This window comes from Bos javanicus, chromosome 5, assembly GCF_032452875.1.
Source record: "Bos javanicus breed banteng chromosome 5, ARS-OSU_banteng_1.0, whole genome shotgun sequence".
In the NCBI taxonomy this organism is placed as follows: domain Eukaryota; kingdom Metazoa; phylum Chordata; class Mammalia; order Artiodactyla; family Bovidae; genus Bos; species Bos javanicus.
Window position 1 is genome coordinate 97,802,495 of NC_083872.1, and position 21,323 is coordinate 97,823,817.

General features: G+C 45.6%; 1 protein-coding gene across 1 annotated transcript in view; it reads left to right on the forward strand.

Moving 5' to 3' along the window:
- DUSP16 (dual specificity phosphatase 16) overlaps window positions 1-21,323 on the forward strand; it is a 93,511-nt gene that overhangs the window by 49,552 nt on the left and 22,636 nt on the right. The window contains exon 5 of the mRNA XM_061417818.1: window positions 11,341-11,504. Coding sequence (XP_061273802.1) covers window positions 11,341-11,504 — 164 coding nt within the window. The remainder of the gene's footprint in view (window positions 1-11,340; window positions 11,505-21,323) is intronic.

Consider the following 21,323-nt stretch of genomic DNA (forward strand, 5'->3'; position numbering starts at 1 on the left):
GCCATCTGGGCTCCGAGGAGCCCTTCTCTGGAGACCAGACTCCTTTTCCCTTTTCCCGTTGACTCAGAGCGTTGTCTCCTAATGGGGGTGAGGGGTCTCAGGAGGCCCTGCCTGCTGGTGGTCACCCTGGGCACAGACAGCAGCCACTTCGTCTTCAGCCGGGTCAGTCTGTTGTTGGTCCAGCTCATCTCCTGAGGGCTGTAGCCCCTGGTCCCCTGATCCTGGAGGTCAGCCCGGGGTCTGGAGGCCTGAGCCTGTCTCTTGGGGGAAGTTCCCTAGACACGACAGAAGCACCTGAGGACTCACCAGGGATTCTGGATGAGGCAGGCAGCATTTACCAGGTCGCCCTTCTGTTTTTTTTTTAACATCAGAGAAATGTTCTGCTTGTTCTCAGCTGCCTCACTCACCCTGAGGGTCCTCTGGGGCCTCGGAGGAGAAGTAGGAAGAGGTTCTGGCTCCCACCCAGGCCCACAGAGCTCTCAGCACTGAGTGGAATCAGGAAATCTTTTGAACACCAAGCATACACAAGATTTATGTCCATCAACAGCTATTCATTGTAACAAGAAAGGATTCAGTAAACATTTAGTTACATGCTAAGCACTATGCTAAATGCAGAGATGATTGCAAACAAGCGTGAGACACAGTTCTTACACACAGTTCACAGCATGTTATAGCTGGAGAGATAGGTCACCACAAACACGGAATGAGAATTCACAGTGACCAGGTCAGTGGAAAATACTGCCATGTGATGGCTGTATATACATTCATATATATATGTATGTATGTGCTTCCCAGTGGTAACAAATCTGCCTGCCAAGCAGAAGAGCAAGTTTAATCCTTAGGTCAGGAATTCCCTGGAGGAAGGCATGGCCACCCACTCCAATATTTTTGCCTGGAGAATCCCATGGATAGAGGAGCCTGGTGGGCTACAGTCCATGGGATCTCGAAGGAGTCGGATATGACTGAGCGACTAAACAACAACAAACAATGTGTATGTGTATTTTTGGTCACACTGCACGGCTTGTGGGGTCTTAGATCCCTGATCAGGGATGGAACCTGTGCTCCCTGAGGTGGAAGCATGGGGCTGTAACCCCCGGTTTGTCAGGGTAGTACTGTGGCTGTGTATTTTATAGAAGTTCTAAGTTGGCCAGACCATATTTAGATACACTGGTCAGGGAAGATTGTTTGTTTGTTTTTTAATACAGCAGAATTTTAAGAACGCAATAGAGTACTAGAATTGAAACTAGAGAGCAGCTCCATGGTAAGAGAGGATTGTATCATGAAACTTGTTTTGGTGGTGAGTGAATGTGGGTGATGAGAAGGTAAAATGTATATTCTATTGGTCACGGTAAGAAAACCATGACATATGCAGCTGGAGAAAAGCTGTGATCCATGCTTGCCTCTGGTTCATAAGGACTGAATAGCCAGAGGCTGGTGATGAGACCACACAGGTGTGTTGCGAAAACAGGAGAAAGACGAGTGGACCTGTGATGTGGTGGGCGGAGTAGGGACAGTGAAGGTGGACAGTAGAGTGGGGTCAGAGGATGAAGGAGCTTGAGTGGCTAACCAGGAATTTTGGGTTGTATTCTATGGGCATTTGGGAGCACAGGTTACATCAAAACTGTCTTAGGAGCTTAATCGGGCGACAGAGTGGAAGCCAGTTGGGGAAAGGACAGGCGGATCAAAGAGAAGTGTTCCTGAGTTTATCCAGTGATGCAGCTCAGAGCTCACGGACAGGGGTGTGGTGGGGGAGAAGGGGAGGCAGGGACAGACAGACAGACGTCGCAAAGGCAAATTCGAGTGTTGCCATGCCAGGAGGATGCTGCTAAGGCGACTGGAAGAACGGGGCCGACGGGTACAGGGATAGGGAGTGAAAGAGAACGAGATATTGGCTTGGAATTTATTTTTTAAATGTCAATAAGTCTTTCAAGTGCAAATGCCCAAAAGAGGGTTGAAAATGTTAGATTGGAATTTGGGCCCTCAAGTTCCCAAATGCAACCTTGGAAGTCTTGACTTCAGGTGAACTAGAGCATGGCCCATTCGGTAAGGAATCCGTCTGCAATGCAGGAGACCCAGATTCAATCCCTGGGCCGAGAAAATCCCCTGGAGAAGGAAATAGCAACCCACTCCAGTATTCTGGCCCGGAGAATCCCAGGGACAGGAACCTGGCAGGCTACAGTCCATGGGTTCGCAGAGAGTCAGACACAGCTGAGTGACTAAACCACCACCACCACCAGAGCAAAGGTGGTCTCCTGAACCACCTCAGAGGCCTACATCCTGCCTCCTCAGGAAGCCCCCGGCTGCTGTTCGCTCAGCTGTGTCCTCAAGTCACCGGAGGACCCAGCGGGTGGCCTCTTTGACCCTCTCTCCTGCTTACAGTGCTCACTGCCTTCACTCAGCCAAGGGTGAGTTCTGGCTATAGTTCCTTTTGATTGGTTGTTCTCACCATACTCTTCAGAACAACCTTTGTGTGAAGGGATTTATTAAGAGCCTGTCTAGCTCTGTGTGTGTGTGTTTTAAGAGAAAGAGTCTCTGGGCATCGCTGCTGCTGCTGCTAAGTCACTTCAGTCGTGTCCGACTCTGTGTGACCCCATAGACGGCAGCCCACCAGGATCCCCCGTCCCTGGGATTCTCCAGGCAAGAACACTGGAGTGGGTTGCCATTTCCTTCTCCAATGCATGAAAGTGAAAAGTGAAAGTGAAGTCGCTCAGTCATGTCCGACCCTCAGTGACCCCATGGACTGCAGCCTACCAGGCTCCTCTGTCCATGGGATTTTCCAGGCAGGAGTACTGGAGTGGGGTGCCATTGCCTTCTCTGCTGGGCATCATTACGTATTACCAATTTGAAAGCCCAGGGACTTCCCTGGTGGTCCAGTGATTAAGATTCTGCGCATCCAATACAGAGGGTGCAGGTTCAAGCCCTGGTCTGGGAACTAAGATACCACATGCTGCTCTGCATGGCCAAAAAATAAATAATAACTTTAAAAACATCAGTAAAAGAGTTAAAAAAAAATGTCAGTCAACATCTTCTGAGAACTCTTTTACTAAACAACACTTCAGGATTTTGCCAGTTGAATCGATCTAGATAACACTATCTTGAGGAATGTAAAATTTAGAAATTATGAGTCAAAGAACTCTGATAAGTTACATTCTTTTAGTATTTAGTGATTTTTTTTATGCTAGTATTTTGAAAAACTTTAATTCGTTTATTGTGTTGGGTAACGATGTTAATCCAAAACTTCGCTGGAATGTCCCATCCCTGCCGTGCCAGGTGATTGGTGGCTTTGTACAGAGGGAGCTTGTTGGAAGTGTCATTTATGGGGCAGGTTTCATGAGGTAGGAGGCTTCTTCTCAGGCTTCCTGGAGGGAGGGTCTTCACAGAAATGCATGTCTGCCCCTTCCTCTCGAGGGAGTGGAGGGGTGGAATAAGAGTTTAAATGAATCCCAAATGCTCCACGTCATTTGGGATTTTTTTTTCTCTTCTGTGCTGCTCAGCAGACAGTTAACTAGGTAGGACATAGTTGCTGCTGATGCTGCTAAGAAAAGTGTGCTGGGCTCTCTGCCCTCCTGTGTGGCTGGGCTTCCCTACACCAACCTTTGTACACTGGAAAACACTGGAAAAGTACAGTTACTTTTGTTTTTTTTCGCTCACGCAGCTTAGTTCCCTAACCAGGGATCAAACCCATGCCCTCTCCAGTGGAAGCCCAGAGTCCTAACTACTGGACCACCAGGGTATTCCCACAGTTACATATTTTTGCTTGCTTTCTTTGCAGGTGTATAATTACATTGCGTTTCTTCTTTTTCAGAGAAGGCAGTGGCACCCCACTCCAGTACTCTTGCCTGGAAAATCCCATGGACGGAGGAGCCTGGTAGGCTGCAGTCCATGGGGTCGCTAGGAGTCAGATGTGACTGAGCGACTTAACTTTCACTTTTCACTTTCATGCATTGGAGAAGGAAATGGCAACCCACTCCAGTGTTCTTGCCTGGAGAATCCCAGGGACAGGGGAGCCTGGTGGGCTGCCATCTCTGGGGTCGCAGAGTCGGACACGACTGAAGCGACTTAGCAGCAGCAGCAGTTTCAACTCTCCATATATACTGTCTGCAGACCCCAGAAGAATTGTGACCATGCTTGAATATTTTTAAATGGTTAGAGAATAAAGTTGGCTGAATCAGACACTTCAGACTAAAAGTGCAAAGTAATTATTCTTAAGAGCAGTTAACATGCTGGGTCGGCCAAAAACGTCATTTGGGTTTTTCCATGACAGTGTACAGAAAAGCCTGAACAAACGTTTTGGCCAACCCAGTACTTCCAAGATACATATCTCAGCGTTTCAGTGTTTGATATTAGGGTTGTCTCCTTTGTGCAGTAGCAAAGCCCAGATTTTACTTTCAGTATGGAAAGAGCTGTTCTATACAGACACAGGAATGCTCCATTTCAGTCCTTCACATACATTCTAGAATAAGTAGATGAATGGGTCATATTTATGTCACAGAAAAGGGGACTTTGTTTTACAGAAGGATTGAACTACATGAAAACTATATTGAAAAACTATGAGACTATGTAAACTGTGAAAATGATTTAATGAGTGGAAGTTAAATTTGCATGTGAATTTTTAGAAGAATGTGTTTCATGACGTGGAGTTTTGTGTAAACAGATTTCTGTACATAGCCATGGACTCTATCCCCAGTGTGGGAAGGGGTTGCCTTGAATCCCGCTTCACAGTTGGGCAGCTGTCAGAAGGTTAAGAATCTGCCTGCAGTGCAGGAGCTGCAGGAGATACAGGTTCGATCCCTGGGTCAGGAAGATCCCTTGTAGGAGGGCATGGCAACCCACTCCAGTATTCTTGCCTGGAGAAGCCCACGGACAGAGGAGCCTGGTGGGCAATAGTCCACGGGGTCTCAAGGAGTCAGACACAACTGGAGTGACTTAGTGCATACACAGCTGATAAAGCTCTTAGACCTGCTGCCTGTTTGAACTGAAGCATAAGTGAGCAGCCTTCTATTTCTTCCTGCAATGAAATGTCTTCAGAATCATGGAGTTGATGTTTATCTCTGGTTTGACTTCCAGGATAGGGATACATTTTTAGAACTTGAATCTGAAAATTAACATCACTCATCTGTAGTACAGTGCTACTTTTGTTGATTATGGAAATATACTTTTAAGAAACACCGCTGTGGTTTATAACTGCCAGGGTCAGAAGGAAGAGAAAGATGACCAGTTAGAATTGTTTAGTGGTGTTTCTTTATGTATATTTTCTTTTACTTGGCAGTTTTTCTCCCTATGAAAATGGGATGGTAGTTAACATTGGCTCTTACAGAAGATTATATTTATGGTTGGAATTATGAAGGAGGTGTTTTTAAGAAGCGTTTTCTTGGCTGAGCGAGAAGAAAGCAACATACAAATCATGAATGCCTTTAAGCTGTACCAAATGTTTTCTCTTTCCAAAGTGATATGTATGTTTTTATTTATAAACATGCATTCTCTGGTGAATCAGTGGACATCAGACAGAATATGGATTTTTAACATTGCAGTCTCTTTGGCTGTCTATCCAGAGCTGTAGAGGCCAGTGATGTCTGTATGTCTGTCTGCTGGTCTCCCTATCGCCATTACAGGCCAGGGTGTCTGCATATGTGTCTTCCTTCCTCTTAAAAACAAGCATTCCTAGCACAAGAGGCCCTAGTGGGTGCAATGTTTCGAGATTCAGGTCTGTCTTAGGGAAGAACATATGGGTTGTCTGACTCTGTTTTCTCCATTCCTAGACGATAAGCAGCATAAAATCCAAAGATGGGAGAAATTTGGCCAGATTGGACGGTTGACTCAAATCTTTGACAACTTTAAAAATTATTCTAAAACTGTTTTCAAGAGCGTGACAGCTTTCCAGTGCTGCTCTTACAGTAAACAAAGGGATCCTGAGCCAACACCGTGCCTTCTTGTCGTAATAGACTCTAACTTGGGATCCGGGGACCACAGAGCCAGGAGCGAGGGCCGGGACGTCTCTCTATTCTGTGTCTGTCATCCCCTTGTCACAGAAGGTTCACGTAGATGAATTGTACTGTTCTCCTTGTGTGGATCTAGTTAATAGAGGAAGAGGGACATTTTAGACATATTTCAAAACTGAGTTGCTGATGAAGCCACAGATAGTTTCTCGAGGGTTTGGGTAGATCAGGAGGTGTCTCATCTGTGATTAATTAATGAAATGAAGCCAGGGTCACTGGAGTCCAGCGATGAATGAAAGGTCAGCGAATGGAAAAAACTGTCAATAAAGGTGGATGTCAGCAGAGTGGAACATTGTCAGAGATAAAGATCAGGGGAAATGCACTCTTTGCCAAGGTAGATTCCTGTGGAAGTGACCAGGAGTCCTGGTTTGGGACATTTCAAGCCAGACTGAGCACTGATTTCAATGAAATTTGTTAAGTATTTTAAGGCTGTTTGGGTTTGTGCTGCTAGAGATTAGTTGTAAACATTTGTTTAAAAAAGGGGGGGGGGTTCTGTTTGCCTTATGATGTGTTTTACCACGTGTTATTGCTGTTTTGTTTGGCTCTGGGGGGTTGTTTTGATGCTAAATAGTGGTTTGTTTTCTTTCTATTTTCTGTATTAGAGTTTTCTAGCGCCATACTCACATTTTACTTTTTTAGACCCACTGAAGTTAGAAGTGATTTAGGATAGCGTGAATGATAGAGCTGGACTTGGAACAGCCCAGGCTGGCCAGCTCTCACTTTACGATTGTTGGCGACTCTGTCCCCTCTGAACACAGTTTGATGGAGGGAATGGGCTGAAAGTCACCAAGACGCAGCCACAACCTCACCACCAGTTCACAGACTGCGATCGTGAGCCAGCCGTGAGCCCCTAGTCCATCCTGTTTTGTTACTGGACGCATGTGACTCTAGCTTACAGAGTTCTTGTGTCTCTGGTCAGGTCTCCTTCTCTTTTCTCTGCCTCATCAACGCTTCTGAACCATGTGGCTTAGGGGGAAGCAAGGCTCTTCTGTCTGTTGGGGAGAGGCCATGGCCATTTCCAGCCTAGTGGAATAAGGCTAAAATGAGGGCAGGACCCCAGAGATGTCAGCAGACACGTTGCCCGCATTCTAGGCAACATGGCACGTAATTCCGTGGCATTTTAGAAATGTGGTCTAATGTACCCATTGAGAGTACAGTCTGAAGCTGGGCTGCCAGGGCTCACATCCCAGCCCTGTTGGTTATCAGTCTGTGCCTTTCTGAACCTCAGTTTCCTTATCTCTGAAATGGGAACAACCCAGGCACCTCCTTCAAGGTGTTGTAACGATCAAACAAAACTTGTAAAGTGCTTAGAGCAATGCTTGTCACATAGTACATGTTCAGTAACTGTAGGATGACTTGACTTATTTGTAAATATGATGACTTATAAGTTTAAAATGGAATTCCTTGGATGGTCCAGTTTCTCTGTTTTCTGAGAACATTTCCTAGACTCCCGTTTTGTTGGATTTAAATGAGAGAGACCAACCCCTGAACTGTTTTGAAGCCAGAATAGGAAAAAAAAATATGACAGCAGTTTCTTAGAGAAACACCGGAACCACAAAAGTTACTGGAAGTTAAAATTTAAACCCATTCAATTAAATTGTAATCAGAATTGCGGCTGTCAGTTGCTGTGTTGGGTAAGCAAGCGTAAGATAGGCCAAGAATGTTCAGATTCTTTAATGTTTGTTTTTATAAGAATTACTTGAGGGGAAAAAAACTCACCTTAAATGATTGTATTATGCCATTAAGAGACTGAAAAGGACAAAACATTAATAGAAGCAAAATTATAAATTCTGAATCATGACAGGCATATACATATGCTTGTATTAAAGGGAAAAAAGTGGACATGTTAGTTGCTCAAGTCATGTCCAACTCTTTGTGACCCTATGGACTGTAGCCCACCAGGCTCCCCTGTCCATGAGATTCTCCAGGCAGGAATACTGGAATGGGTAGTCATTCTCTCCTCCAAGGGATCTTCCGGACCTGGAGGTGGAACCTGGGTCTCCAGCATTGCAAGCAGATTCTTTGCCACCTTAGCCACCAGGAAATGCCTGTATTAACTGATCCCTTTTTGAGATAGCTGGTGGGTTATACTTTAAGCGTGGAAATTCCGACAATTTACTCTATTTCAGTGGTTGCAACGGCCTTATCTTGATGTTTCCTTAAGTGTGAGTTCCACCAGCTATTAAAAGGTATTAGGGGGAAAATGGGAGGGGAAATTCCATGGTCAAATAAGCTTGGGACCCTTGAATTAAATGAAAGTAAACCAGTTTCCTTAGAGGTTTTCAGGCTCCTCAGAGAGCTTTTAGTATGTGAGCTGTGAGTCTCCCAGGGAGAAACGACGTGTAGCGTTTCATGTCCCAGTGTCCCGTCTGCCAGCTTCCTGTAGGAGGTCATTGCTCCAGAGCCCACTCTGGGAGATGCAGCCCTCGAGGCGCTGCTGCTTCCGTTCTGTTTCAGGTGAATCCTGCTGGGGTATAGCTGCAGACTAGCGATAGGGGAAGGCCACGGACGGGGCTGGGAACTGGATGTCTGATGCCTGTGCCCTGCGGGGCTTCCTCTGCAGGCACAAGCTCTCAGGCATCCCGACTGGCCCCATCCTCTCCGTCCTCTGACAGCTCTGTGAGGGGGTCTGATCACTGCTCCCAGTTTAGGAACAGGAAAACTAACAGCCAGAGGGCGTCATTCACTTGTGCAAACCTGACAACTAGGACGTGGTGAAGCCAGGATGTGAACTCAGTACAGGGGCCTGTGTTCTTCCCTCTGATGTTCAGTCATGTGTGTGTGTGGTTTGTATGCCCTATGTGTATATATGTGTGGTTTATATGCCCTGTGTGTGTGTGTGTGTGTGTGGTTTGAATGCCCTGTGTGTGTGTGTGGTTTGTACACTGTGTGTGTGTGTGTGTGTGTGTGTGTGTGTGTGTGTGTGGTTTGTATGCCCTGTGTGTGTGTGTGTGTGTGGTTTGTATGCCCTGTGTGTGTGTGTGTGGTTTGTATGCCCTGTGTGTGTGTGTGGTTTGTATGCCCTGTGTGTGTGTGTGGTTTGTACACTGTGTGTGTGTGTGTGTGTGGTTTGTATGCCTTGTATGTTTGTGGTTTGTATGCTCTTGTGTGTATGTGTAGTTTGTATGGCCTGTGTGTGTGGTTTGTATGCCCTGTATGTGGTTTGTATGCTCTTGTGTGTATGTGGGGTTTGTATTCTGTTTGTGTGTGTGTGTGTGTGTGGTTTGTATGTCCTGTGTGTGGTTTGTATGCTCTTATGTGTATGTGTAGTTCGTATGCCCTGTGTGTGTGGTTTGTATGCCCTGTGTGTATGTGTGGTTTGTATGCTGTTTGTGTGTGTGTGTGTGTGGTTTGTATGCCCTGTGTGTGTGGTTTGTATGCCCTGTGTGTGTATGTGTCTGGTTTGTATGCCCTGTGTGTGTATGTGTCTGGTTTGTATGCCCTGTGTATGTGTCTGGTTTGTATGCCCTGTGTGTGTGTGTGTGTGTGTGGTTTGTATGCCCTGTGTGTGTGGTCTGTATGCCCTGTGCGTGTATGTGTCTGGTTTGTATGCCCTGTGTGTGTACATGCCCGGGATAGGCTGGTGGTGGTGAGAGAACAGCATGTACAGTTGACAGTGAGTTTTGTGTGGCTGGAAAATATTTGGAAAGGGCAAGACATGAAATCCTCACTCTGAGCAGGTGCAGACGCTGAGGACCCCGTTGGTTCCACAAAGGAAGTGGGGTTTCTGTAATGGAACCTCCTACTCTGTCTCCCATGTTCCCATAAGAACTTTACAAGCAAACTGCTTATGAGTAAAAACAGTCCAGACCCCTGGGTTGGAGGCTCGGGATGGACACTTACATTTTGCAAGTGGACTGGTTATTGTCACTAACTTGCTGCCATCCAGCTGGCTGCACTGTGCATGCCACGCTAAGCACAGATGATGCACACGGGTGTCCAGAGGGTCCTGCTGACACTGCCCTGAACAACACAGGGGATAAAAAAGGTGATACTCTCCTTCTGCAGGTGCGGGTGTCAGCTCCCTGCACTGGTGCAGCGGATGAGGGTGTGTTTCATATGTATCCAGAAGTGGGGGAAAGGTGTGTATAGAATGTAGCTCAAGGAGATGGAGGTAAATATTTAATGAGATTTTCAGGTCCCTTTTAAGGCTTGATTAAAGAGGTAAGAGTGGGACTGCTCTATCTTCTCAACAAGTGAATTGTTTTTTAATTTAATAGTATTAAAAATGGACACACTGCTGTATTTAAAATGCATCACCAACAAGGACCTACTGTATAGTGCAGGGAACACTGCTCAATGTCATGCGGCAGCCTGGATGGGAGGCGAGTCTGGGGGAGAGCATATACGTGTGTACATATGGCTGAGTGCCTTTGCTGGCTACCTGAAATGATCACAGCGTTGTTAATCTGCGATACTCCTGTACAAAATAAAAAATTTAAATATACACACACAGACATTCACATATTCTGAGTCTCTTTGGTTCCTGAGTTTGTACATAGTGAGGGCTGGATAGGGAGGGATTCATCTGAAAATGTATCAAAATGTATTCAGTTCCTGGGTTCGGATTTGCATCACAAGGAATGTTTAGATTGGAAAAACCAGTGAAGACCTTATTCATCTTTTCTCTTCCCAGAGAAGGTGAGCGTCTTCTTAGCCAGTGGGTTTCTCGTCATTAACAGTAGCAAGATTGTGAGCTAATAAAGGTCATGGAGTGGGTCATTATAAGGACAGGACTAGAAAAAACTGAATTCTTCGGAGTCCAGGAATCTTGCCCCAGGGCCTCTGTTTGTACCCTGAGCAGTTAGGGTCTGTCGGCCCTTGTTTATAATGAGTGCCCAGCAAAGGTACAGGAGACCCTGGAATCAACGAGTAATTATGAAACCCTCGATATAGAGAATATTTATAAGAGTAAAGGGTGTATGTGGTATATTTGAAATTAAAAATTTATATAGTAGGAAGATTTTAAACAGTTCATTCTGAAAGAAACTTAAGTTGATCCACTGTGTTTTGAAGAAATAACACCTGGTCTCCATTGAGGATTTGTTATAGCCCCATTTTACTTCTGTTTGGTTATGTGCTGCTTACTTTCCATCCTCTTTAAGTTACACAGAAAAGGACGGGGGACTTTCAGGGCCTGGGCGCCTTTCGAGGCCCTGCAAGCCAGGGCTGTTGCAGGCCTGTACCCCAGAGCAAGCAGCTGTAGCCAGGGATCCGTGTACGGCAGGATCCACTTGCATTTGTGGGATTTGCTTTTTCTTTTCAGACAGCTTTATTTGACTGGTTACCAGAAGGCTGATTTTCATCTCTGTGCCCAGCGTAACTTTACCATGTCTATCCTTAGGTGGGTTTGCCGAGTTCTCCCGCTGTTTCCCTGGCCTCTGTGAAGGAAAGTCCACCCTAGTCCCCACCTGCATCTCTCAGCCTTGCTTACCTGTTGCCAACATCGGGCCAACCCGAATTCTGCCCAATCTCTATCTTGGCTGCCAGCGAGATGTCCTCAACAAGGTGGGTGCTTTGAAAATATCCTTCATTGCAGGATTTCTTGACAGTAGCCGGAGAGGCACCGGTGGGCCATCCTTTCAGACACAAATGTTCTCAAAGCAACTCCCCAGCCAGCAGCCCAGCAGCCTTACCTCTTCCCCGGTGCTGTCGGCTGTGATGTTCTGTTTGCCGTCGGAGACCTAAGCCATTGTCAGATGTGCTGTTCTTACAGGTCCAAGAGAGCTGTGACAAGACAGGATTTTCAGAAGTTTCGCCCCATTTTCTTAGATGTTCTGTTACAGTAACTGGCACACACAGGAAGGCTAATACCATCTAGATTATTTCACTCTTAGAAATGTGTGCATTTGCTGCATCAACTAGAACTCAGAGTGGCTTGGATTGAGGAAGAGTTCATGATGACTTTCCCCTTCCAGAGGGGCAGGGGAGGGGGTCAAAAGATGGTGAGGATCAGCGCTAAGAGGATGCAGTGCAGACGCCCTGCCTCAGGTTCCTTGAAGCAGTTTGGTGGAGACAGAAGAGGGAAGAACGTGAATCCTGGATGTAAAGGATGTGGGCCGTCCTGAGCCAGGTGTGCCCAACAGAGGAGCCTTGTTGATTGGCGGAGGCTGTTGTATTTAATGGCACACACATAACGGCAGTAGAACTAAGGTCTGTCTGTCTCACAGTTTATATGCTCTTAACCAGTGTTGCTAGAACACAGGCCCCTAATTGCCTGGAAACTGATCTGTCTCTAAACCTCTTATTTGGTGGTGGTTTAGTCGCTAAGTCCTGTCCAACTCTTGTGATCCTATGGACTGTAGCCCGCCAGGCTCCTCTGTCCATGGAATTTTTCCAGGCAAGAATGCTGGAATGGGTTGCCATTTTGTTCTCCAGGGGAATCTTCCCAACCCAGGGATTGAACCTCTGTCTCCTACATTGCAAGCAGATTCTTTACCGACTGAGCTACCAGGGAGGCCCTAAATGTCTTATTTATACCACCTCTAATTGAAAAAGCAGTCAGAGATCTTAATTCAGCTGCTGCTGATTTACAAGTGCAGCTTTCTTATGTGAAAAGAAATTTCTCCTTGAGTAGCTGAAAGAATTGGACTGGCTATAAAAATAAACTTCCAGGTGGGCTTGCTTTAGCACGTGGAAAGCAAAAACATCCTATCATTGGGCAGGAAGGAGGCATTCTTTTCACTACTTTTTTTTTTTTTTGCTCTTAAAACCCCTACATCTTCAAAATTTTGCCTGGATATCGTTGTTAATACGTCTGCTCTTACTATGAGGCATTTGAAATTTGATAGTGCATAGCTGCACTGAGCCTTTCTGGTGGGGTCATGATGTCTTTGAGCATGTGATTCTTATTAGTCCTCTTTGAGAAATAAGCAAACTATGGCACAGCGTGCATGCTAAGTCACTTCAGTTGTGTCCTACTCTTTGCGGCCCCATGGTCTGTAGCCAACCAGGCTTCTCTGTCCATGGGATTCTCCCGGCAAGAATACTGGAGTGGGTTGCCATTTCCTACTCCAGGGGATCTTCCCAACCCTGCATCTCTTATGTCCAATACATTGGCAGGTTCTTTACCACTAGTGCCCCCTGGGAAGCCCTTTGTCACAGCAAGCAAAATTAATTTCCTACAGTCAGACACATCCCTAGGGCAAAGCTGGAGATGCTTTATGTAATCCTCAGATCAGAAAATAAAATAAAATGAAGTAAAATTCCTAGTTATGGATCCTGTCCAGAATTGCCCTCTGTAAAACTTCACCAGTCAGCTGGCAGGCAGGTGATTTTACAAATAATTGCATTACGGGTCATTTTTGTTACTTTCAATATTCAATGAAATGGTACCTTGATTATGCTGCGTACCTTCTCCAGGTTTAACAGATGCATCAGTTAATGGCTGAGTGAGCACCCGCAGGGTGAGAGGAGTGAAACTGGAACCTGAAGTTGAGGTGGTGGGAGGGGGAGATAGTTTTCTATTTTTAATTGGCTTCTAAATGTCTGTATGGGAAACAGGATCCACCCATTGATGCCTTGAGAGGAAATGAAGACTGGGCTTATGGAAGCTGTGGTAAACAGCTTGAACAAGGTCGTTCTGCAAGACCCTGAGAAAGTGGCCTTAGAACCTACCTACATGCAGATGTGTGAGACATAAGGGTGTTCTCTAAATGGTGAATGGAAATGCCTATGTACGTAACCTCTGGATTCATAGTTGAGAAAACTCTTGGTGCTGGAGGCGATCTTACAGACCACTTAGCCTCCTTCATTCAGTAATGAGGAAACCGCTATTCCAGAAATGTTGCACGAATTCCACACCATCACCCTGTCAATGAGTTTTAGAACCAGACTTGCCTCTCTTTCTCAGGCAGCATAAACTCACCTTCCTGCTCCACTCTCTGGTTTAAACTTTCCAGGAGAAATAGTGGCTAATTTCCAGAGCTCTCCAAAGATGGAGATTTTATCATCTTCTCTAATAGTGTATTCCTTTTTGGTCAAATTTAGAAGATGAAGTCTTTGAGAACAAACACCACAGAATCACTAATTTTATTAGTCTTCTTATTTATTTTTAACAGATTGCCACCAAAGTATCTTAAAAGCATGTCAGAAATTTTCTTAGGAGGATAATAGTGTTTAACATTTAAAATGCTAGGCTCAAAAAAAGAAAATAAAGTGCTATACTCTTTATGTTACTGCATTTAACCCTCATAATAGGATTTAGAGGCAGGTTGGCCCTGAGTTGTATGACTTGCTTACCCACAATTCTGTGACTAGAACGTCATTGACTTCAGAGTTAGTCAGTGGCAGAGATCATTCTCAAACCTAATCTACTGTGGCTCTGAGTCCTGTGTTTATAGAACACCAGAAATCCTCATCTCCTGCAAAATGGAAATCTCCATAGCAGGCTGTTAACAAAGGACTGAGATTCTAATGGTCTATTGAATCTAATTGAAATTTGTTTCCCCTGCTTTTTCTACAGCATTGTCTATACCAGAACCATCCCACAGAAGTAGAATGCAAGCCACACATATAATCCAAAGTGTTGCAATAGCCTTTTTTTTTAAGAAGTTAAAAAAAAAAAAAGGTGAAACTAATTTTTTAAATATATTTATCTATTTTTTATTTTATGACCGCACCACTTGACATGCAGGATCTCAGTTCCCCCGACCAGGGGTTGAACCCATGCCCCCTGCATTGGAAGCGCAGAGTCTTAACCACGCGACCACCAGGGAAGTCCCGTGAAATCAATTTTAATAACATTTATCACCCTATATCAAGAGTATTATTTTAACCTGCAATCAATATAAAACTTACTGGCACTTTACATATTTCGTTACTAGGTCTTGGAAGCCGCGTGTGTGTGCTGTGGTCACTGCTCCTCTTGCTGTGGATGAGCCACACGTGCCAGCTTCCCCCTCAGACCGCAGGGCCATACTGTCAGCCTGTGACCGTGTTCACTTCTGTCTCAGACGTGGCTCTTCTGTAGGAGGCTGTAGGCAGGCATCGGTAGTGAAAAGAGCACCCTTCCCCTCACACGTGTGCTTTGTTCCGACACTCTCCCCTCCTCTCTGGTCTTTGTACTGGAGTTCTAACAGGAATAGCAGTTGTACTAAAGCAGTTTGCAGGTGCCCAGTTCTTATCTGACTGACTGCGCTTGGAATCAGAGTCCTGTAGTTAAAATGTTCAAGACAAAAGTTCTTGATGTTTTCTCCTCCCTTATCAGTTAAAATTCCAGGTGGACTTCTGTTTCACCCTTACACACGGGGTGTGTGGTGGAGTTACCTACTGCACATTGTTCTTGAGCCTGAACCTGTTCAGCTTCTTCACCCGACTCAACTCTACCCTTCTTTCCCATTTTAAACAGGCTGCTGTCAGCCTTCTTTGGGCAGCCTCTTTTTTGTTAATATTTATTTGTTTATTTGGCTGCACCAGGCATTAGTCACAGCATGCGGGATCTAGTTCCCTGACGAGGGATTGAACCCAGGGCCCCTCACTTGGAGTCTTAGCCACCGGCCCACCAGGGAAGTCCCTGGGTAGCTTTTGTTTCAGCCTCCGACGTGCAGAGCTGGCTTCCTGTGCTGCCCTGCTGTTCTGCCATCACCGGGACTGCTGCCGCTTTCCCTGGTATTTCCACCTGAGAGTTAGGCAGGGGCCTGGATACCGTGTAGCCAAATACTGCTTTCCGGTTTCTCTGTGATCTAGGAAGACAAAGGGCCATGTCATCAAGGCAGTCAGTAAAAATGTTTATTCAGTGTCCAGTGTGTGTAAAACACCATATAGAGTGCGGGTTGGTTAGACAAGACTTGTTCATGAGTCAGTGATTCATGAGTCAGGTGACTTAGGGCTTGAGTGAGGGCTGGCTTTGCACAGGGTGGATTTGCGTCCCAGCTGGTTGGCCTCACCAGGCAGAGCACCTGAGCCAGGTGACGGAATCCACTTCTGCACCAGCAAACTGAAATGCCTCCTGCCTCCTAATGTTCACGTGAGGCTCCAGTGACAAGGCATTATGCCAGGCTCTGATCACAGTTCCTGGTTTATAGGGGACTCTGTTATCGTCACCAGTGGGTGGAGTATACTAAGGTCTAGGGTGAGTGGTAGATACAGTGCGTATGGCTGGTTGAGGAGGGCTCGCTGGAGGAAGTAGGCCAATTCTGAAGGCAAAAGGAGTGGCGAATACAAACTTATTAAATTGACTTCAGAAAGAAAGATTACAGTCCCTTTAGGGTTGCAGTGCCTGCATGATTTAATGAGACCTCCGTCCTCAGCCTAAGTGAACATGGCAAACTTGACCAAATAGAGCAGTTTAATTAAGCTATATATTAAATCTATAGTCCATGTATTACTCCACAGTCTATGTCACAAGAGCACGGAGCCCAAGTTTAGAAATTAGTCTAACTATTGGGGAAAGTTTATTTCACGGTTTAAGAGAAAGAAACTTAAACAGGAAAAAAGTAGTAACTGCAAACCATAGTAGTAAAATGAAGATTTATTTTTTGACTCACAAAAAATTATTTTTGAACATTTTCTTAATTGTGTTTTGAAACTAGAATCTTTAAAAAAAAATTATTAGGGGGTCATCTTTTCTGCTTTACAGCTGAACCCTTTTTTTATACCCAACCTGCTACATTCAATGTAATTTCCCTTTGTTGTTGTTCAGTCACTAAGTCATGTCCAGCTGTTTTGTGACCTATGCATTGTAGCCTGCCAGGCCTCTTTGTCCTTGGGACTTCCCAGGCAAGAATACTGGAGTGGGTTGCTATTTCCTTCTTCAGGGGATCTCCCCCACCCAGGGGTCGAACCCACATCTCCTACATTGGCAGGCAGGTTCTTGACTACTGAGAAAACAGGGAAGCCTATAATTTCCCTACTGAAGGCCAATTAGGAGGAGGGACAGTTTGAATTAGTGAAAAATATACATTACAAGCTTTGGGGGTTGAGGTGTGGGCAACAACTTTATTGAGATATAATTCATACACTATATGATTCACAGGCTATTTTTTATTGAGATATAACTGACGTATAACATTATATTAGTTTCAACTATACAACATAATGATTAAATATTTGTATATACTGCTAAATGATCATAATAAATCTAGCTAACATACACCGCCATACATTGTTACACATTTCTTCACTCTCTTAACCACTTTCAAATATATAATACAGCATTATTATCTATATCTGTATGCTGTACAGTACTTCTCCATGACTTATTTATAACTGGAAGTTTGTACCTTTTGACCACCTTTCACCCTCCCCTCCACCATCTCTGGTGGCCACCAGTCTCTTGTCTGTATCTGTGAATTCGATATTTGTTTGTTTTTTAGATTCTGCATGTAATGGAAACATATGGTGTATTTGTGTTTCTCTGTCTGATCTACTTCACTTAGCATAAAGCCCTCAAGGTTCATCTGGGCTGCCCAAATAGCAAGATTTCCTTCTGTTTTAAGGCTGAATAATATTCCATTGTATAATAATACCATGTCTTCTTTATCCCTTCATCTGTCAGTGGCCACTTGGGTTGTTTCCATGTCTTGACTTTTGTGAATTGTGCTGCAGTGAACACAGGGTTGCATATGTCTTTTGGAGTTAGTATTTTTGTTTCCTTCGGGTAAAGACTGAGAAGTGGAATTGTTGGATCATATGGTAGTTCTAGACGTCCCTGGTGGCTCAGATTGTAAGACAACCACCTGCAATGCAGGAGACCCAGATTTGATCTCTGTGTCAGGAAAATCCCCTGAAGAAGGGAGGAATATCTCCCCACTCCAGTATTCTTGTCTGGAGAATCCCACGGACAGAGGAGCCTGGTGGGCTACAGTCCATAGGGTTGAAAGAATCAGACATGACTGGGCGACTAAGCGCGTGGTAGTTCTATTTTTAATTTTTTAAGGAACCTCCATACCGTTTTCCATAGTAGCTACACCAGTTTATATTCCCACTAACTTTTAAAAGTAAGATTAGGTGGGACTTCCTTCCTAGTGGTCCAGTGGTTAAGACTGCGTACTTCCACTGCAAGGGGCCCAGGTTTGATCCCTGGTTGGGGAACCAAGATCCGGCATGTTGTGTGGTACAGCCAAAAAAAATTTTTTTTTTTAATTAAAAAAATAAGAGAAAGTAAGGGAACTAACATTTAATGAGACTGTGTATTGTGCATAAGTCACTTCATCCTCATAATAGCTTTACAGAATAGTTGTCATCAGCTCTATTTTTCAGGTAAGGAAACTAAAGCTGAGGGAGGTCAGTGAGATCATTCGGATAATGAACAGTCCCGCGCTGAGCTGTGCTCTCAGTTTCCTGGGACTGTACCTGTGTGCTGGCAGAAGGGATGGTGGTAGAGGAAGTTTATTAAAGTTTGCTTCTAGTGGTTTCTATCTTCTCAGAGCAGTAGGAACCAAGATCATCCACGAGCAGAGAGAGAGGGCGAGGGAGGGCGTGTGGAGGGTGGAAGAGAAAGGGCAAGGGGTGGAACAGCGTCCAGAGAGGAGGCCAGGAGACTGAGGGAATACGGTGTCTGCCGATGCGTGGGACCCAAGGGGCCCCCTTGGCAGTGTGGCTGAGTGTTTCTCTCAGGCCCGTCCAGCTGCCCAGTGCAGATGCAGGCTCGGGGGTGAGACAGATTTATCCAGACTTATTGTGATCTTGCCGAGTGAGTGCAAAGAAGTGACAGAGGGACACCAGAATCGAGGGTGAGGGACTTCCCTGACAGCCCAGCAGTTAGGACTCTGTGCTTCCACTGCACGGGGCACCGGCGCCATCCCTGATCAGAGAACTTAAGATCCTGCACTTGGTGTGGCTAAAAAAAATATTAAAAAGTTGAGGTTGAAAGTGAGGGAGGGATTCTAACTGTCTCTTGAGCAGTGCAGGGGTTAATCCTCTTATTGTTTATGGCCAGCCCTCCCCATCTGCAAGGTCTCTGCGTCCTCCAGTTCAGCACTGGCGGATTCTCCAATACGGCAGTGCCTGCATGCAAGCTAAGTCACTTCAGTCATGTCTGACTCTTTGCACCCCCATGGACTGTAGCCTGCCAGGCTTCTCTGTCCATGGGATTCTCCAGGCAAGAATACTGGAGTGGAGATGCCCTCCTCCAGGGGATCTTCCCCACCCAGGATCGAACCCATGTCTCTTAGGTCTCCTGCATTGGCAGATGGGTTCTTTACCACTGAGCCACCTAGGGAGCCCAATACTGTAGTACTTACTGTTGAAAAATATCCATGCATAAATGGACCTGCGCAGTTCAAACCTGAGTTGCTCAAGGGTCACCTGTGTCATGACTGACCACAGAATTTAAGTTGGGCCCAGAAGGAAAGATAGACGTTGTAAGGTGGAAGGACAGAGGAGAGATGGTAGGAGCAACAGATTGTAGGTCCTGAGGGGACTGAGGGACTCCAGCCATGGTGGTGGAGGAGAGTAAGCTGGAGGGAAGGAGGTGCAGTCCTGCAGTGGTGGGTTGTATGTGGTTGTGGTTACTGGTAACAGCAGAGACCAGACCAGGCCCCGGGGAGGGAGTGGTCAAGGTGAGGTGCTCAGAGAACTCAGAGGCCAGGGTGTCCGAAGGGTATCTGAAAGGCCAAGAAGACAGATTACGTTATCCGTAGGAAACATGTATTAGCTAACTGAGCACAAAGTTGAGCTAAATATTAAACAGAGTAAGATGACTGCTCTCTGGAAGCCTCTGTTTAACTAGGGGACAAAGGACTGTTGAGTTGTGTATGCTTTCCACAACACATGGAAACAAAACTGAGTGAATGACATAAATTCCTCATCAGTTCAGTTGCATTTAGTCACTCAGTTGTGTCCGATTCTTTACGACTCATGGACTGCAGCACGCCAGGCTTCCCTGTCCATCACCAACTCCTGGAGCTTGCTCAAACTTATGTGCATAGAGTTGATGATGCCATCCAACCATCTCATCCTCTATTGTCCCCTTAGGAAGTCACATTCACCTGTGAGTAAAAATAATCATTAGTTTGTAATACGTACACACTCTTCACACTTGTGGTTCCATCCCAGTTCTGCTCTCAGGAACTGCGACATAAGACACACTCTTGGGCACTTACATGCCCGGCCATAAGTACAATCAGGAGAGAAGGGAACAGAACAGTCATGTGACTCCTCAGCTAACAGCAGCTGCTGACCCTCTGCTTGGCCGCCCAGGTGGAAACAGGTGGAAGCCCCCCTCCTGGCCACCGTGGGCCCTGGGCTGCAGTGAGCCCTGGGCAGCAATGGGCCCTGGGCTGCAGTGGGCCCTGGGCAGCAGTGGGCCCTGGGCAGCAATGGGCCCTGGGCTGCAGTGAGCCCTGGGCTGCAGTGGGCCCTGGGCAGCAGTGGGCCCTGGGCAGCAATGGGCCCTGGGCTGCAGTGAGCCCTGGGCTGCAGTGGGCCCTGGGCAGCAGTGGGCCCTGAGCTGCAGCAGGCCCTGGGCTGTTGCAGGGCTACTTGCCCCATTTGAATAGTCTGCTCAGCAGGAGGCAATTGTGTTTGTTCTCAGACTGTTGTACAGAGGCCAATGTACTTCTTATTATAATGATGTATATTCATGAAAGTATCACATACATGAATGAAATATGAATGGGGGAAAAGAGTTGTTTGTCTATGCTCTGAGCTAAATGTTTTCAAAAGATTCAGGAAAAACAAATTGCTCTACGTATTTTTTCTGTCTTAAGAGATGGGGAAAGGCAGCTGTAAATCTAGAACATTCTGTCCTGATTTATTAGTTTACTAGTTCTTGCTCTTTAAAGAATGGAAACTATAAGTGGTAGATGCGTTTGGTTGTAATTTTCTAAAGAACTCCAGTCAGCTAAGCTATTGAAAAAACAAAAACAAACCCAAAACACCAAGGTCCTGCATCAGAAGTTAGTGAATTAGTGTACATTTATTTGCATTAAAATGTTTTACGTATGTGTGTAACATCTTTAGTGATTTCCTCCTTTAACTCAGTTTTACTGACGTAGTAACTGCCACTTTTTTTTTCTCATTTTATTTTGCATTTAAGTTGTTATCACTTCATTTCAATACAGTAATGTCCCCTTCTCCCTTAGAAAGTGTTAGTCACTCAGTTGTGTCTGACTGTTTGTGACCCCATGGACTTTAGTCCACCAGGCTCCTCTATCCATGGAATTCTCCAAGCAGGAATACTGGAGTGGGTAGCCTATCCCTTCTCCAGGGGATCTTCCTGACCCAGGAATTGGACCTGGGTCTCCTGCATTGCAGGTGGATTCTTTACTGTCTGAGCCACCAGGGAAGTGTGTCTCCCTTATGTCAGTTATAAATAAAGCTACTACTTACATGCATCTTTTATGGCATACTGTCTTATACATGGAGAATATTGGTGAGATATAA